The following is a 17,640-nucleotide window of genomic DNA, read 5'->3' as shown; positions in this document are numbered from 1 at the left end:
AATAAATGAGATACTGCAGAATGGGGCATAAAATGGATAATTTTGAGTAAATAGAAGTTTTTATACAGATAAAACAAATGTAGCTAAGATCAGAAGGAAATAAGAAAATTCGGAGGGAATTTTATAGGCTTTTCTTAGCTAATAGTCTCATATCAGATAAAGAACTTTGTCAAATCTATAAGAATATGGATCATTTCCCAATTGATAAATGGTTAAAGGATATGAATAGGCAGTTTTCTGATGAAGAAATTAAAAAAAATCAGTCATATGAAAAAATACTGCAAACTATTATTAATTAGAAAAATAAAAATTAAAACAACCTAGAAATATCATTTTATACCTACTAGATTGGTTAAAATTATAGAAGGGAAAAGTGACAAATTTTGGAACAGATATGGGAAAATTGGGACACTATTTCATTATTGTTGCAATAGTGAACTGATCCAACCATTCTGGAGAGCCATTGGAATTATGTCTAAAGGGTTATTATTAAATTGCCTATACCCTTTAACCAAGCAATACCACTGCTAGACCTATTACTTAAGATGATTAGGGAAAAAGGAAAAGAAAACCTATATGTTCTAAAATATTTTAGTAACCCTCTTTGTAGAGGTGAAGAATTGGAGATTGTAGAGATGCTCATCAAATAGGAACTGGCTGAAGAAGTTGTGGTAAATGATTGTGATGGAATATTACTTTGTTTTAACAAATTATGATCTTGACTTAGAAAAAGTGTATAAATTTGCATGAAATCAAGAAAAGTGAAATGAGTAGATTCATGTAACATCAACATTGTTGTAAAAACAACTTTGAGTAAGTCATTTTGACTATTAATGACCAAATGAACTACACAGAACATATGAAAGAAGACACTATCTGCATCCAGAGAAAAAACTGGCAAATAGAAATATATATAGAATGATTTTACATATATGTATGTGTAACACACACACATATTTAATGTATCTACTTGAGGGTAGAGGGGAGGAAAGAAAATCTGCTCTATTTGTCAGAATTAGGAGGAATAACTGTGATTTGCAAAAAGGTAGATTTTGGCCAAATATAAGGAAGTAACCAATTTGCATGATAACTTTATTATTTATTTAAAAGAAATAGCAAGTTGTACATAATAGATCTGTAGTTTCATGTGTGATTTTTAAAATTATGCTGTTATGGAACTCCTTGTTTTATTCCATAAATTAAAAATAAAAAAAATTAAAAGTAAAAACCAAAATAAAACCAATATTGCCTTATTTCAGTGTCACAGAAACTCTATGATATGTGCAGGATCACAAAGCTAATAAGTATCTGAAATGAGATTTGAACTTAGGACTTCCTGACTCCAGGCCCAATGCTATGTCTATTAGCCACTAATTGCTGTAATGCCTTATGGTATTTTGCTACTGCAACAATTGCTGCTATCAATATGTGGTGTATATTAGACCTTTCTAAATTGATTTCCTTGGTCTAGCTGTGGAATATTTGGATTAAAGGGTGTAAAACATGTTAATCACTTTCTTAGCTTAATTCCAAATTGCTCTAAAATTTGTTATTTTTATTTTTTTGCTGAGACAATTGGGGTTAAGTGACTTGCCTAGGGTCACACAGCTAGGAAGTATTAAGTGTCTAAGGTCTGATTTGAATTCAGGCCCTCCTGACTTCAAGGCTGGTGCTCTATCTCCTGCACCACCTAACTGTCCCAAAATGTGTTATTTTTGAACTGAAATAGTTATTTCTGATTTTTTGTTTCGGACACAAGTTTGTGCTATGCTCTTGGAGGTTAATTTCGCAATTCATTTAATTTTATTAATTGTTAATTTAATTAATTTTAATTTAAATTAATGCAAATTTATAGTTGTCCTATTTATAATTTGTCTTCTCATTTTGGCTACATTGATTTTCTTACATAAATGTAAAATTTTGTATTATTAAGGCATAAGCTATTATTCCTTGTCCAGTTTTGAATATATAGTTTGAATATAATTGATATCTATGAACAGTTGCAATAAACTGTTGTGCTTAAGAATTATGTGGTAGTTATTTTGGAAGGAATAAAAAATTAAAACAATTTCCATTTAATAGTATAGAATATGTTTGTTACTGACATGACAAATAGATATTATTTGTTACTGAAAGACTGTCATGAGCAAAATGTGTTACTTTTCTTTTTTCTTTGTCATTTTGCATCCAATAGAGCCGAATTGTTTCCATGACTACAGACAAGGAACCGGAAGTAGCTGTTGAAGCCATGAAACTTGTGATGCTGATGGTCCTGTAAATATCTTTTCAAAATATATATATTTGATTGTGTGAATAAAAATAGGCTTGAACGTAAAAGAGTGGAGAATTTTACTTATAGCATGTAGTAAGCTGTACATAAAACTGTTGATTTTTATACATTTTGGGGGGGACATAGTAAAACCTTTGGTGGAGGCCAAACAGCTTCTAGGTAAAGTTAATGGGTTCTAATTTTATTGTCACTTGAGTTTTTTAAAAAAGCTTTCCTTGTTAAATTCAGTGAAGTGATTTGTGATAAGATATTAATAGTTAACTTTATTCTACTTCTTATATATTAATTATGTTTCTAGCTATTTTGTTGTATTTGGTTTTTAAGAAGCTCTACCAGATATAAGGATCTTTCAAAAGCTTTCACTCTCAGGCTTCAAGGTGTGCGTTTGTTGTCATCAGCAGAATTCATGATGGAAAATAGTTAATGTATGGCTCTGTGTATTGGGGAATATCTTTTTATGTGTGAGCCTGTCTTCTCTTCTTTGCTAAGGTTTTGGGTCCATCTCTAAAGTTTGTAGCCTCCATAAACCTCTTGTCTGATGTAATGTTCAATAATTATGTATTTAGGGACCTACTATGGGCCTGGCACTATGAGGATCCGAGGACATTAGTAAGTAAAAAAAAAAAAAAAAATAGTTTTTACCTTTGAAGTACTTGAAGGGTTATTGTGCAGAGGAGCATTAAACTTGCTCTCTTAGGCCCTATTAGTCAGAATTAGGAACAATAAATGTGATTTGCAAAAAGGTAGATTTTGGCCAAATAGAAGAAAGTAACCAATAATTTGAGCTGTCCAAAGGTCTATCTAGTAGGTCATTAGTTTCTTAACACTAGAGATCTTCAAGTAGAGATTTAATGACTTTGTCAGAGATATTGCAGTGGGGATTTCTGTTCAATTATAAAGTCAACTGGAATTAAGGGGACCTAGGTTCAGGTCCTTCCTCTGATGCTTACTATCTCTGTGACCATTGGTAAATCACTTAGCCTTCCTGAGCTTCAGTTTTCTTTATTTAAAAAAAGGAGCCTTAAAATAGATGGGCATTGAGGGCCTTCCAGCAACAGATCTGTGATATTCTGATCTCTGAGGTTTCTTTCAGCACTGAAGATGATGTGATTTTGTTATTATGATCTAGCTGGGTAAATAAGAAAAAGAACAACTAAAGGATAATTTCAAGTAATATTTGAATAAATGCATATTAATTTGCCAGAGATTTCAGGTTTTGGGAGAAATCAGAATCAAGGAAAGATTTCAAAGCAAATAAGCTTGGTGGAATAATAGTATAGTTTGTCATTTTGTACGATAAAAGAATTTTTAAAAATCCTAGTGTAAATCACAAAAATTGGATATAAGAAAGTTAGTTTTAGTAAACCATGTGGCCGAATTGTGGGGAAATTTATTTCCTTGCAGACCTAAGCTCCATATATGGAGTTAACATTTGCAGGTATGTGTAGGTTCTTAATCTAGACTGTATAACTTTATGAAGTGATAGGAAACTAGCTGACATTCATTCATGTGACTTAATCATCCTCTGCTTTTTCTTGAGCCCAAGTATCTAGAAAAATCATTTTTAATTTTTATAATTTAGAATTGGAAGAGATATTTGACATCATGTAGTCCAATAATACTTTATCTTTTCCCATTTTGCAGATGAGGAAACTGAAGTCTAGAGAGGTTAAATGCCTTCTTCATGGTCACTTGGATAGTAAAAATGGAAAATGTCTTATCTGTTAGGTTATTATTCTCTCTGGCTAGTTTCAGTTCAGCCTCAGTGTTACAGATGGGGCTTTCAAATCAATAGTCTATAATTGAGAATAAGAATTGCTTATCACATTGATGGTTTAATTTAAAAAAATAAACCTATCTTTTTAAAAATTGGTTTAGAGGTTAATTAAGTTTTTATTGGAAAATCCATAATTCAATCCACTTCTTTAAGGAACTTTTAAAAAAGAAATTGCTGCTCTAGAAACATATTGGAGACAAGAAAACATTATGACTGTCAACCCAAGGGCCCTTTATTTGTTATGACTAGAGTAACCCTGAACGATTCTGAGTTTAGTGGCCAAATTGTGTATTTTGCTGGCTTATTCAGCTTTTGTTCGGTCAACTTAGGTTGACAGGAAGAGAATCTGCCAAAATCATATAAAAGATAGTGTTCTTGCCTTCTCAGCAGCTGTTTTTGCTTCTGGCTTGTAGAACAGTATGGGTTCTTATTTGGTGGATGCATTAGCTTTGTTGGGGAAGAAATGGAAAGAATGCTATGTAAAAGGTCCTGCTGTCAGTGTTGTAACTTTCAGATTAGGACTAATTTTACATTCCATATAGTTTTATACAAAAAAGATTTTTTTTTTTTGAAGAACAATATAATCGACAATTACGAGTCATCAAGTGAACGTAGGCTTCGACCTCTTTTTATTTTTTTATTTTTTATGTTTTTTATTTAATAGCCTTTTATGTACAGGTTATATGTATGGGTAACTTTACAGCATTAACAATTGCCAAACCTCTTGTTCCAATTTTTCACCTCTTACCCCCCACCCCCTCCCCTAGATGGCAGGATGACCAGTAGATGTTAAATACATTAAAATATAAATTAGATACACAATAAGTATACATGACCAAACCGTTATTTTGCTGTACAAAAAGAATCAGACTCTGAAATATTGTACAATTAGCTTGTGAAGGAAATCAAAAATGCAGATGGGCATAAATATGGGGATTGGGAATTCAACGTAATGGTTTTTAGTCATCTCCCAGAGTTCTTTCTCTGGGCGTAGCTGGTTCAGTTCATTACTGCTCCATTGGAAATGATTTGGTTGATCTCATTGCTGAGGATGGCCAGGTCCATCAGAACTGGTTCGACCTCTTTTTAACCATTTGTGTTGATTCCCTTTTTCCAATTCATATTGAGGCCAACAGGGATGTCTCTCTAATGAAAAGCAAATGTACAGTATGCTGATTGTACCCTCTGAATTAGTGTGATTTGGGTTAAGATGCTGCCAGGAAGCAGTGTGGCATAGTGAAAAAACAGAGCACTGGACCTAGAGTGAGGAAAAGTGGCCAGATCCTGGCAACTCACCGTTATTTAATGACCAGTGATATACCCATAGGTAATTCACTTCAATTTTTTTGAACCTCAGTTTTCTCGTCTATTAAATGGAAATAATACTTGAACTATTTATGAGCGTCATTATAAAGATAGCATTGAGGGGCAGCTAGGTGGTGCGGTGAATAGAGCACCAGCCCTGAAGTCAGGAGGACCTGAGTTCAAATCTGGTCTCAGACACTTAATACTTCCTAGTTGTGTGATACAGGACAAGTCACTTAACTCCCCATTGCCTCAGCCCCCCCCCCCAAAAAAAAGATAGCACTGGGGGTTATCTTGAGTGAAATTAGGGTGAGGTTCAGGGGGAGATGTACTTGAGGTGAAATTGTAATCTCATAAAAGTGAGAGTATGATAGTATGATAGAAAATTTACAATCTGAAAGTTGGAAGAATTTAATATTTGGGGTGATAAAGCCTTTTTTCTGATTCTGAGATATAAATGATAGCTTATGGATTTGTAATTGTGAAAGCCCAGCATCTCTCAGTAAAATTATTCTAATTGCTGTTCTTGATAGTGCTTTAGTGTCCTAAAAATTGTAGATTTTTTTTTTTTTTTTGCTGAGGCAATTGGAGTTGACTTTGCCCAGGATCACACAGCTAGGAAGTATTGTATATGAGGCCATATTTGAACTCAGGTTCTCTTGACTTCAGGGCAGATGCTCAGAATTGCAGAATCTTAATACCTCTTTTATAAATCTCTGAGGTCCAGAGAGTAAATAAGAAATGTGCCCTTGGGTCATATGGTGAATCAGTGTCAAAACCAGGATTCCACAGGTCCCCTATATGTACTTGTAATATAATATCACTATGCCAAAAAAGCCAAGGTATTCCTTGGATGCTGCTGCTCTCTAAAAATCATTGACTGTGTAGCATTTATAGCCACTGGGTGGTGCCTAGCTCCTTTCCAATACACCAGCCTTTGGAAACTATCAGTAATATCAGCCCTCTTCTGATAGAATAACTTTTAGGAAAGTCAATGAGATAATGCTCTAAATGGAATTTTTTTTTTTTTTTACACATTTCTCATAAAATTATTTAACTGAGCAGTGGTGGTGTAACTAAAGTTTGGATATTACAATACTTTTTCTACTGGAACATTTCGGCTTTTAGTAAATATAAAGGCCTGGATGATGAAAGTACAAAGCACCCTTTTTGTCTTATTTGTTCTTGTGCTAGAAGGAGTAGTGTCTCATTGTTAAATCTCAGTAATGTGCTCTTGTCAGTCTTCTTGTTCTATTCTGGAACCAGTAAGCTTTGTGTTTACATTGTAGCTGTTGAAAATCTTATTGAAAATCTTGGTGAGCTTATTTCTTGGCTTAGATTACTAGTACAAAACCTAGACATAAAGTTCAATGATTTTTTTTTCTTTTTATAATTAAGGAAATTCTATTTGGCTTATAAATCTCAGAGGAACCTAGTTCAACATCCTTGATAACAGCTGGTCCAATCCTTGCAGGAAGACCTCCTCTATTGTTGAACTCAGCATCTTCAGGAACAGCTATAACTGTTAGGACTTTTTTGACCTATCAAACCAAAAAATCTGATGCTGCAATTTTCAGCAGAACCCAATTTGATTGAATACACATTTAAAAATGCCTAACAAATAATAGCTCCCATTTTTCTGGTTTCTTAAAGTTTGCAAAGCTTTTCACAACCACTCTGTGATCCAAGTATTGTTATGCCTCCATTTTACAGATGAGATAATTGAAGGTGGGAAATTCAGTGACTTGCACATAGGGCCTATCAGAGGTAAGACCCCCATGTTACTCCCAACTCCCAGTCTAGTGTGCCTTACACTGTATCTTCTTGCTTTCTTATGGGCAAAGCACTCTGCTCACTGTTACGGTTAGAGACATAAATGAAACCATGCTTGCCTCCATATACTTTATTAATTCTATAGTAGGAATAAGCTAACCAAGTATAATCCCACTTTCTGAGATAATTGAAAGATAGAAGTCAGCTGTCTTGTCCTCTTCAACTGATCTTGTATGGCTTGGCTTTAGTTCTCTTCATTCTGATTGTTTTCCTCTGCTTGACAGTATCTTTCCTAAAAGGTGATGCTCTGAATTTGCCATAGTGTTCCTAATGTGGCCTGAACAGAGCTGAGAGAACATTTACACTGTAAACACCTTTATTTGGAACAGTGCAGCTAAATAGTGCATTTGGGTTTTTGGCTACCACATTATTCTGTTGACATACATTGATCTGGCAGTTGGCTAAAGCCTCTAGTTCTTTTTTTTTTTTTTTTTTTTTTTAAGGGGGGGAAACAATAGCTTCGGATGAATATCTAGTTCTCCATATTGTAGTTGTGTAATTGATAATGATTGTTCATGAAAAGCTTACACATTTATCATCTTACATGGAAAGTTTATTCACTTGACATTGTTAAAGTTCATTTTATTAGATTTGTCCCATCATTCTAATTTACCAAGATATCTTTTAGTTCTTGTTTATGCCAGTGTTAGTAACTCTTGGCTTTATTTGCCATCTGCAGATTTCACAAGCATTCTGTCTTCATCTTTATTCATGTTGTTGATCAAATTAACACTCCAGGGCCAATGACAAAGCCTTGTGGCACTTTGTTAGTAAACTTAAATTATGTCATTTGTATGAAATCAGTTTATTAGTTCCTGTTTCATGGGTCTAGTCCAGGGGTCCTCAAACTTTTTAAATAGGGGGCCAGTTTACTGTCCCTCAGACTGTTGGAGGGCCGGACTATAGTAAAAACAAAACCTTTGTTTTGTGGGCCTTTAAATAAAGAAACTTCATAGCCCTTGGTGAGGGAGATAATCATCCTCAGCTGCTGCATCTGGCCAGGGGCCGTATTTTGAGGACCCCTGGCTAGTCATTCAACTGGTTCTGAATAACTTAGTGATGAATATTTTATTGTTTTGAAAACCTTGCAGGCTGCCATAAAACCTTTTTCCTCTGAGTGTACATTTGTTAACAGATTCCTGCTAACTGATCCATGGCAGGTATTGGTCATCACATCTGTCATTTTTGTTTCATGCTATGAATGTGGATGAAGCAGAAGGCCCAATTGTTTATTTAGATTATTAGCAAATGTACATGGGACAAGAAGTAGACCTCTAACAGAGCATTAGAGAACTTCATTGTGATCAATCTCATTGTTAAAGTTAGTTTTGGTCACAAGTGCATAAGCACTTCATGGCTATTTGGATGAAATGGCTTTTTCAAGTGTTGAATCAGTTGACTTGTGGTTAGAATCTTTTTAATTCACTATTGAAATAATGTTTTAGCTGGAACAATAGTATATTAAGTTGATTGATTTATGTATACTTTTATATATCTGTGAGCAATAACATATATGTTATTTGCTTTGAAATTAGATTGAAAAGAATTCAAGATTAACGTCTGTGTGTATGTGTGTGTGTATATGTATGTGTTTTTCTACTCCTCCCTACCCACCCAATGATGTTAGAATTTACTCTAACCAGTATATTTTTTTAGGGGAGAAAATCCCTGAGGAATTTCTCTAACACTTGAAATATAATGTAAAGTTATTTCTCTACCTTTGTTCAGCCTACATGATCTTGGGAGTACCTTTTAAAAACCTAATTTTAGGCATCATTTTTATTTTACTTAAATTTGCTGGGCTGTAATATTAAAGATAATAAATGAAATTGTATAAGAATTTCCCCCTAGAACAGGGATCCTCAAACTTTTTAAATAGGGGGCCAGTTTACTGTCCTTCAGACTGTTGGAGGGTCGGACTATACTAAAAACAAAAACTTTGTTTTGTAGGCCTTTAAATAAAGAAATTTCATAGCCCTAGGTGATGGGGATAATCGTACTTTGCTGCCGCATCTGGCCCTCAGGCCGTAGTTTGAGGACCCCTGCCCTAGAACATACTGGAATTGTACTTCATTGTAGCATTTCTTACTATTTAAAAAAAAAAAAACACTGGATGGGAACCTGATTTGGATGGGAACCCTTGGATGATAGAGCTCATAAGAGTCTGGTATTTAAAACATGTAATTTCTATGAACAACAATTCTGTAACAGCATGATATTATTGCATGGGGGAAAATTGAGTATGTGTTCAAAATGTTTGCTGTTTAGAATTTCAAAATTCCATATAAACATTTCTCAAAATAATGTGAAGAAGCAGCAAGAAATGTTCATGACTTTTGTCTTTTTAAAATTTCCTTTTTTTTTTTTTTTTTTTTTGGTAGAGTTAATGTTTAAATAAAGATTCTTTCTTCTTGCTTAGTAGACACACAAATTCCTGCTGAAAATAACTGTAGCCTTTTGCACTCTGACAAGGGAAAATACTCCCTTTAGGTTTAATGGGGTTGCTGTGATCCTAATTTTACATGCAGCATAACTAGCATGGAGAAAACAGGCTGTTAATTTTCTACTGACAACTCCCATCTTCAGGACAGTGACTGATTAAAGGAAGTAAAATGTGTGTCCACTGTAGCCTCTTCTTTGAATAGACTAGAGTGAATATGGGAATGTTTTGAATTTAAGTTGGTTACTTGTTAGAAAATAGAGGCAGTAAAGCCTCTGTAAGAATTAAGGAGGTAGTGTTACCTGACCTTGGGTTAAGTTTGTTCAAATTGACTAGGATGTGGGGGTGGTTTGTTTGAGGATTTGTGGTTCCCATCAAGTAGTATAAGTTACCCTGGTGATAAGGCAACAAGTGCTAAAAACTAAGCTGGCTTTAATTTAGCCCTGTGAATAATCTCTCAAAATCTGCCAGCCTACATATATTTTCACCACTGTTGCATCTCCTGGCATTGATTTTATATCCAGAGCACAACATTTAGGATGTGACATCCTATCTTCTTGAATACAATTAGCATGGTTATATTAATTATTTTCATATAAATATAAGTCAAAATATTATAGGATGAATAAAAATCCTACAGATTTGTGTGCTGGTGTAAATTAATGTTAATATTTTTACTGGCCTGCCATCCATTGACCAGATTTACCTTGCTTTCTCAGCATTAGGAATGGTGTGTTCCTGCTTTTGGGTCAGGTAACGTATGGTTTGTTTATTTTTTTAGGTACTAGCTGGGCACGTGAATACAATCATATGGGAAGCCACCGGTGTTTAGATTGCCAAAAGCAACTTTTTTTTTCAGTAGTAGTCACCACTAAGTAAATTATACAAATAATAATTTTGAAAGACATATAGTTTTTGATTTCTGATAAACATACATCTTCCCAGAAGCTAATGGATGGCACAGGTTGAAATACGACCTGTAGGTTTGTGTACAAGCTATATTTACAGTTACTGTAGAAAATCTTAAGCAGAAAGCATATTTTTGAATGAGGGAGAAAAGTGGCTCCATAGCATTTATTGGCAGTTATTGGAAGGTTAATTGTGAGCGGAGAATTGCCATATCATTAGATCTGGTCGTTTTTGGCATTTTTAAGAACTGATTAATGGGGAGTGGGGATTGTAGCCATCTCTCTTGGAATGTAAGATGCCAAAGAGCTGCAGACTGCTATGGGATAAGAGAAAGAGAGGCAATCAGACATGAATTCATGGAGTTCTTTTCCTCCCTCACTCCCAGGGCCCCCATTGCTGTACCCCTTGACATAGTTATACTGTGGAGGAAAGGATACACTTATTATATCACAGTGTTGGTATGCAGAAATGGTGCTTATTTTTAGAAGCCTAAATCCTGGAGGCTTAACCTTTATTGGACACTTGGCACTCTGAATTCCTCAACTTTAAGACTTTGCTTATTACGCTTTGATGGTTTTTGTTGTTTTGTTTTTTTCTGTAGGGGCCCTGATTCTTTTGGGTTTTTTTTGTGTGTGTGTATCTCAAAGAAATAATGGTACCATTGTTCATTGTATCATAAAAAGAAGGAACTCTGTATCTCTTTTTTTCCACCCTTCAAAACCAAGAAAAATAATCTGCTTTTTCTTCTTCTTTGATCCTTCTCATTCTGTTCCCCTACCTTCTTTCCCTCTAAGAAATCATGGTTTCAAACACGTAACTGATGGCAACACTTCAAAGGTGAGAGAAAACAGACTTATGCATTTCTCTTTTTGCTGGTTGGGCAGAGAGGAGGAGTGGAGAGGAGGACCTTTTTTGGTAGTTGAGGGGTTGTTTCATTTTATTTGAGGAATGTCTTAAGCAGCTGTAGAGCAGGACAGAAAGGGTAGTAGGCTTTCTGTACATGGTTATGGTCAACAAGTGGCTTGGCTCATAGACTGCTGGATAGGAGTGGATTGTCATGCCTCTGCGACTTTTTTTCATTGGGCTGCCAAGAGAATTGAATTAGAAGGCTAAGATAGTTTTCATGCTTCAAGAGACAGACTGGCAGCATGCCTAGGTGCCATCTCTATCTTCCTTTGCTTCCAATAATAATGTGTAAACAAGAACATGCTGTTTGCAACAGTTGATGGATTCCTTTGCACTTCTATGTGGCTAAAGGATTTAGTAAATAAGGACTGTTTCATGGGGCAAGTACTGCAAGTCTGTAACTATCTTCACTTTATATAGTGTCCTAAATTCTGTCAAACTGAAGAAAAAAGTACAGACAGTGATCAGTCACATCAAAAACTCCCCACTGTAATTTCATAACTAGTCCTACTCTGAACTAAATTCTTATTTAGACTATGCCTTTGATTCCTTCCTTATTTTTTTCTAAACATAATAATCTTTGGTTTCTAAGATGAGTAATAAAATATATGAGATTATACATGGGCAATATCATTTCTAAACAATATAGTTTATTTGAAAGAACACAGGATTTGGAATCAAGAATACTCCAGGTATGAATTTTGGCTCAGCTGCTTACTACCTACCTGTGTGACCTCAGCCAAGTCCCTTCATGTTCCCTAGCTTCCTTTTCCTTGTCTGTAAAACCAGGGGGCTGAACTAGATGATCTCTAAGCTCTCCTCTGAGCTATATATTCTATTGTTCTATTTTTTAAGAACGTTCCCCTTCATGGCTTAAAAAAGTATTAGGATGTAGTATAATGGCTTTGAAAAATATAATGTGCTGTATGAATTTTAGGGAGGAAAGTGATTGATATGTTTTTTTCTTTTCCTTTTCTTGACGCATTCATCTTCAATCTGTTTGTGTGAATTAAGACAAAATCCTCAAGGAGAAAATTACTGGAATTTCTCAAGTTCACTCTGGTAGGCACTCTGCCTTTTCCATAGGCTTCTTATAGCTATTTTTTTTTTTGTTAGTAGGTCAACCATATGTTAAGTATCTACTAAATATCTATTGGACTTGCTGCTGGAGATACAAAGGGGAAACAGTTTATACCCTCATAGAATGTACATCATAAGCAAAGAGACTATATACACACACACACAAAATTATCTATCTATCTATCTATATAAAAGATGACTTGAAGGGAGGGTACTAACATCTGTGGGGTGATAGAAATAGACCAAAAGAAAAAGAAGTACAACTTGAACTGAGTATCAAGAGGTGGAGGTGAGATGGGAGGACATTTTAGGCATGAAGGGACAGCTAATATAAAGATATAGAGGTGGGAAATGGGGTGTTATGTAAGTCTTAGCTAGAAGACCAATATCATAAGATCCCAGACTCAATAGAAAGGAGTTATGTGTAATACAGCTATATAAATAGGATGGAGCCAGCTGGTAAAGATCTTTCAGGGCCAAACAAGAATTTAGATTTGATCCTAGAGATGATAGGAAGGTGAAGAAGGTGACATGATCAGACTTGATCCTTAAGAGAATGGCTTTAATAATTGTGGGACTTGAAGTAGGGTTGTCAGAAGTTATCTGCAAAAGTTTAAGCAAGTTATGATGAGGGACTCGATTGTATGGGTGGCTTTGTAAGGGAGGAAGGTAGTAATGTGACAGTAGAAATGGCAAGATTTTGATTACTGATGGACTGTGTGGAGTAAAGCGGAGAAGTCAAGAATGACACCAGAGTTTTGAAGCTGAGGGAACTATAGTTCTTGCTAGCTGAAGAATACAGGGCACTCAAGGCAAAACTATGTAAATCTTCATTATTTTATAGATCAAAAATTATAGAATCATTTTACTCTCCCTATTTAATTTCACTTATCTAATCAGTTGCCAAGCCCTGACCTCTTTTATTCATTCCTATTACCATTGTATTAATTGAGCCCATCATTATCTTTAGAGAGATAACTCTCTAATTCTAATAACTCTCCATTGTAATGCATCTTTTATTTCCCAGGTAAATTATTTTTTGATTGCATTACCAATCTGACTCTGGATTCATTGCTGTTTTCCACTGCTCCCAAATATTCTTTATCTGTAGCCTTCTGTGATTGTAGGTATCACATTTTGCTTGTATTACTATTATTTTTCTGTATCTTATATTATTTTCATGACTCCAGAGTCTTTTACAAAGTAGATATATAATAAAACATTTGATAATTACTGAATTTGAATGAAATATTTTAAGCGAAACACTTCCATTGAAATGTTGACTGACTTTAGCACTAATATAGACAAATTTATTTTCTCACTTCAAGAAAGTCTCACTTTCATCTTTTCTCATTTTTTTCTTTTTCTTTTATCATAATTCCTGCCATTGGATAATTTTCTGCATGTGTGATACAGCATTTTTTTAAAAGGAGCCATTGATTCATCTGGCAGAGTATAGATCTAAATAACTTGAGATCTTCTTTCCCTCAAAATTATTCTGCTTAAAGAGAAAAGCCACAAGTCTGTTAAGTTATGCTTAGATGCAAAATTCCTTGGAGTTTCTAATTTGCCATCTGCTACTCTCTGAAAATAGTTTCGAGTGGTTCACTGGGAGAATGAATGTAATTGGATCATATGGGCAATTGGAAAAATGTACTGTTGTTGCATTGAAGAGTTTGGAAAACTGTGATCCTTTTGGAGGCTGTGAATAGGCCTGATAGAGAAAAGAGTTTTCCTTTTAGGCATGTACTCTGCAAAAGACAGCCATCAGGTACAGGATACAACCAGAATTTTAGCACAATAAATGGAAAGATGATTTTTGCCAGATGTCAATGTTCCTTTTGTCTGTGTTGACTATGTTATGGGATATTCAGCTGTCATTGACAAATAGTCTTTCTGGCTCCTGTTTCTCTTGCTGCAGGCAGTATAATGTAGAATAATCAATTTTTTAAAGAGCCAATATTATACATTTACTCTGTATGTTGAAGAACATAATTTTTACCTCTAACATAGTTTATAGCATATCAGACTGTTATATCAAGAAAAAAGTGCTTATCATTATTTATCCATTTTACAGATAAGGAAACTGGGGTCCATGAAGGTACTTGAAATCAGTTTTCCAAATCTTAAGCAGTAAAGCACCTTTTAGGTGCTAAGCATTGGGTATACAAAGATAAAAACAAAATAGCCTCTGTCCTCTGGAGCTTGCTTGAAAGAGGTAAATGCTTAGTTTTACATGTAATAATATGACTGTGTATGTGTGCAGACACACACATTTGTATTTATACAATATGCACTCTAAGCATTTATTTTTATGTTGTGAGAATTACAAAATTAGTGGAAATCTTTCATTATAAGATGAAAAAAAGTTGAAGCTGAGGATGATTGATGTTTTGTGTCTTGTAGTAAACAGGGAGTAAATAACATTAGTTTTTATTATATTATTCTCAAAATACTGGATGTTAGGAATACAAAGCTATGAAGGAAGTCCTGCTGTCCATGAGTTTATAATCTAGTAGGAAAGAAATTAGTGTTTCACCTTCTACTTATGTAGAGCATGACTGAGCCTTAGCTTCCCTCTATGGGTAAGATGAGAATTGTCATTTACAAAGTCTTAGTAAGGAGGCTGGTCTACTTTCTACTATGGAGCACAGAGATATGTATGATTATTGTGGCATATGTGCCCATTATAATGTGTTCTATCAGTAATCTGTGGTGGAGGTATGCAATTGGGGAATGAGGTAAGGGTGAGATATTTTTATTAATAACAGCAGGACATTTTCCCAGTAAGGTAAATTGGGAGCATGTCTAGAAGAAAATAGTAATGACTAACAAAGATTTTGCAATCAAAGACAACTTTAAACAAACACCACAGAATAGTTTTCTCAATACCAACATTGCCTTCTAAATGATTTCTTGCAGTTGTACAAAATTTGTTAGATAAATGCAGTTTAAGGGCTGATTATGGTTTAGTTTATTAAAAATTTTATTCTTTTTAGTCATTCCTAATGTCCATTTTAAGGTTCTGTTAGTGATGTACCCTGCATATCTAGTGATTCATTTTCAGTGAATTGGTTTCAGGAATTTAATCAATCAGCAAATATTTATTGAGCATTTACTTTGTGTTAGGCCTTTTGATTGGCTCTGAGGAAACAAATAGAAAGAAACAATCTTTTAAAAATTTTCAGTAGTATTTTATTTTTCCAAATACATGTAAAGATAGTTTTTAACTTTTTTTTTTTTTTTTTTTTTTTTTTTTTTTTTTGCTGAGGCAATTGGAGTTAAGTGACTTGCCCAGGGTGTCTGAGGCCAGATTTGAATTTAGGTCCTCCTGATTTCAGAACTGGTGCTTTATCCACTGCGCCATCTAACTGCTCCAACATTAATTTTTGTAATAATTTGTGTTCCAAATTTTTTTCTCTCCCCTCAAGACCGCAAGTAATCTGATATAGATTAAATATGTACAGTGCTTCTAAGCATATTTCCGTATTTCTCATGTTGTGTGAAAAAAATCAGACCAAAAGGGAAAAAACTATGAGCAAGAAAAAACCAACCAAACAAAAATGGTAACATGCTATGGCGTCAATCCACATTCAGTCTCCATAGTTCTCTCTCTAGTTGTGGATGGCATCTTCCATCCCAAGGCCCTTGGAATTGCTTTGAAATCCCTGCATTGTTGAGAAGAGCCAAATCCATCACAGTTGATCATTAATTAATCGTGTTACTATGTAATGTTCTCTTGCTTCTACTCACTTCATTCAGCATCAGTTCATTTGTCTTTTTTCCAGACTTTTCTAAATCATTCTGCTCATCATTTTTTATAGAACAGTGATATTCCATTATATTCATATACCATAACTTGTTTAGCCATTTCTACTGATGGGCATTCACTCAGTTTCTAGTACCTTGTCACTACAAAAACAGCTGCTATAAATATTTTTACACATATGGTTCATTTTCCCTCTTTTATGATCTCTTTGGGAACAGACCTACTAGTGGCATAGTCACTACTACATAGTGTACTACATAGTGGCACTATGCCACACATAGAAAACCAAATTGCTTTCTAGAATGGTTGGATCATTTCACATTTCCACCAACAATGCATTAGTGTCCTAGTTTTCCTACGTCCTTTTCGTTATCTTTTCTTGTTATCTTAGCCAATGTGAGAGGTGTGAAGTGGTACCTCAGAATTGTCTTAATTTGTCTTCCTCTAATCAAGAGTGATTTAGAGCATTTGTTATATGATTAGAAATGGCTTTAATTTCTTCATCTGAAAATTATCTATTCATATCCTTTGCTTATGAATTGGGGAATGACTTGAATTCTTATAAATTTAAGTCAATTCTCTAACGATTTTAGTTGGTTTTTTTTTTTTCAATAGAAATGATTGAAAGTCTCTTACTTCATTAAAGATCTATATCCTCCCCCTGAAAGATGATGCTCAGTCTTGCAGAGTGGTTAATTGTTTGGTGTTTTTTGCAGTTGTACAAAATTTGTTAGATAAATGCAGTTTAAGGGCTGATTGTGGTTTAGTTTATTAAAAATTTTATTCTTTTTAGTCATTCCTAATGTCCAATTTAAGGTTCTGTATTTTTTTCCAGGTGGGCCGTTTTTCCACTGAGTTATTTTACATTTTCTTTCATTTTCCCATTCTTTTTAGTTTGTTTGATTGATTCTTGATGTCTAACAGTCATTAGCTTCCATTTGTCCCATTCTACTTTTTAATGTGTAATTTTCTTCAGTTAGCTTTTGTATCTCTACTTGTTCGATTCATTCTACTTTTCAAGATGTTTTCTTCAGTGGATTTTTTTTTTTTACATTTGGCCTATTGTGTTTTTGAAGGAATTGATTTCTTCAGTTAATTTTTTTTCATTTGGCCAATTTTATTTTTAAAGAAATTGTTTTCTTTAATCAATTTTTTTCTTCCTTTTTCAAGCTGTTGACTTTCTCTTGTATACTTCTTATTTCTTATTTTTTCTTCTATCTCTCTTATTTACTTTTAAAAATCTTTTATGAGCACTTCCAAGAAGCCTCTTTGGACTTGAGACTATTTCATATCACTCTTTGAGATTTCCTCTGTAGACATTTTGTCATCCT

General features: G+C 34.3%; 1 protein-coding gene across 5 annotated transcripts in view; it reads left to right on the top strand.

Annotated features, from left to right (window-relative positions):
• LOC100933824 (cohesin subunit SA-2) overlaps nucleotides 1-17,640 on the top strand; it is a 123,194-nt gene that overhangs the window by 28,335 nt on the left and 77,219 nt on the right. For all 5 annotated transcript variants that reach the window (XM_031959070.1, XM_012546129.2, XM_012546130.3 and 2 more), the window contains one exon: nucleotides 2,195-2,274. In XM_031959070.1, coding sequence (XP_031814930.1) covers nucleotides 2,195-2,274 — 80 coding nt within the window. The remainder of the gene's footprint in view (nucleotides 1-2,194; nucleotides 2,275-17,640) is intronic.

This window comes from Sarcophilus harrisii, chromosome 3 (assembly GCF_902635505.1).
Source record: "Sarcophilus harrisii chromosome 3, mSarHar1.11, whole genome shotgun sequence".
Lineage (NCBI taxonomy): Eukaryota > Metazoa > Chordata > Mammalia > Dasyuromorphia > Dasyuridae > Sarcophilus > Sarcophilus harrisii.
Note: the sequence above shows the minus strand (reverse complement) of the source record. Positions and strands in the feature narration are given on the sequence as shown.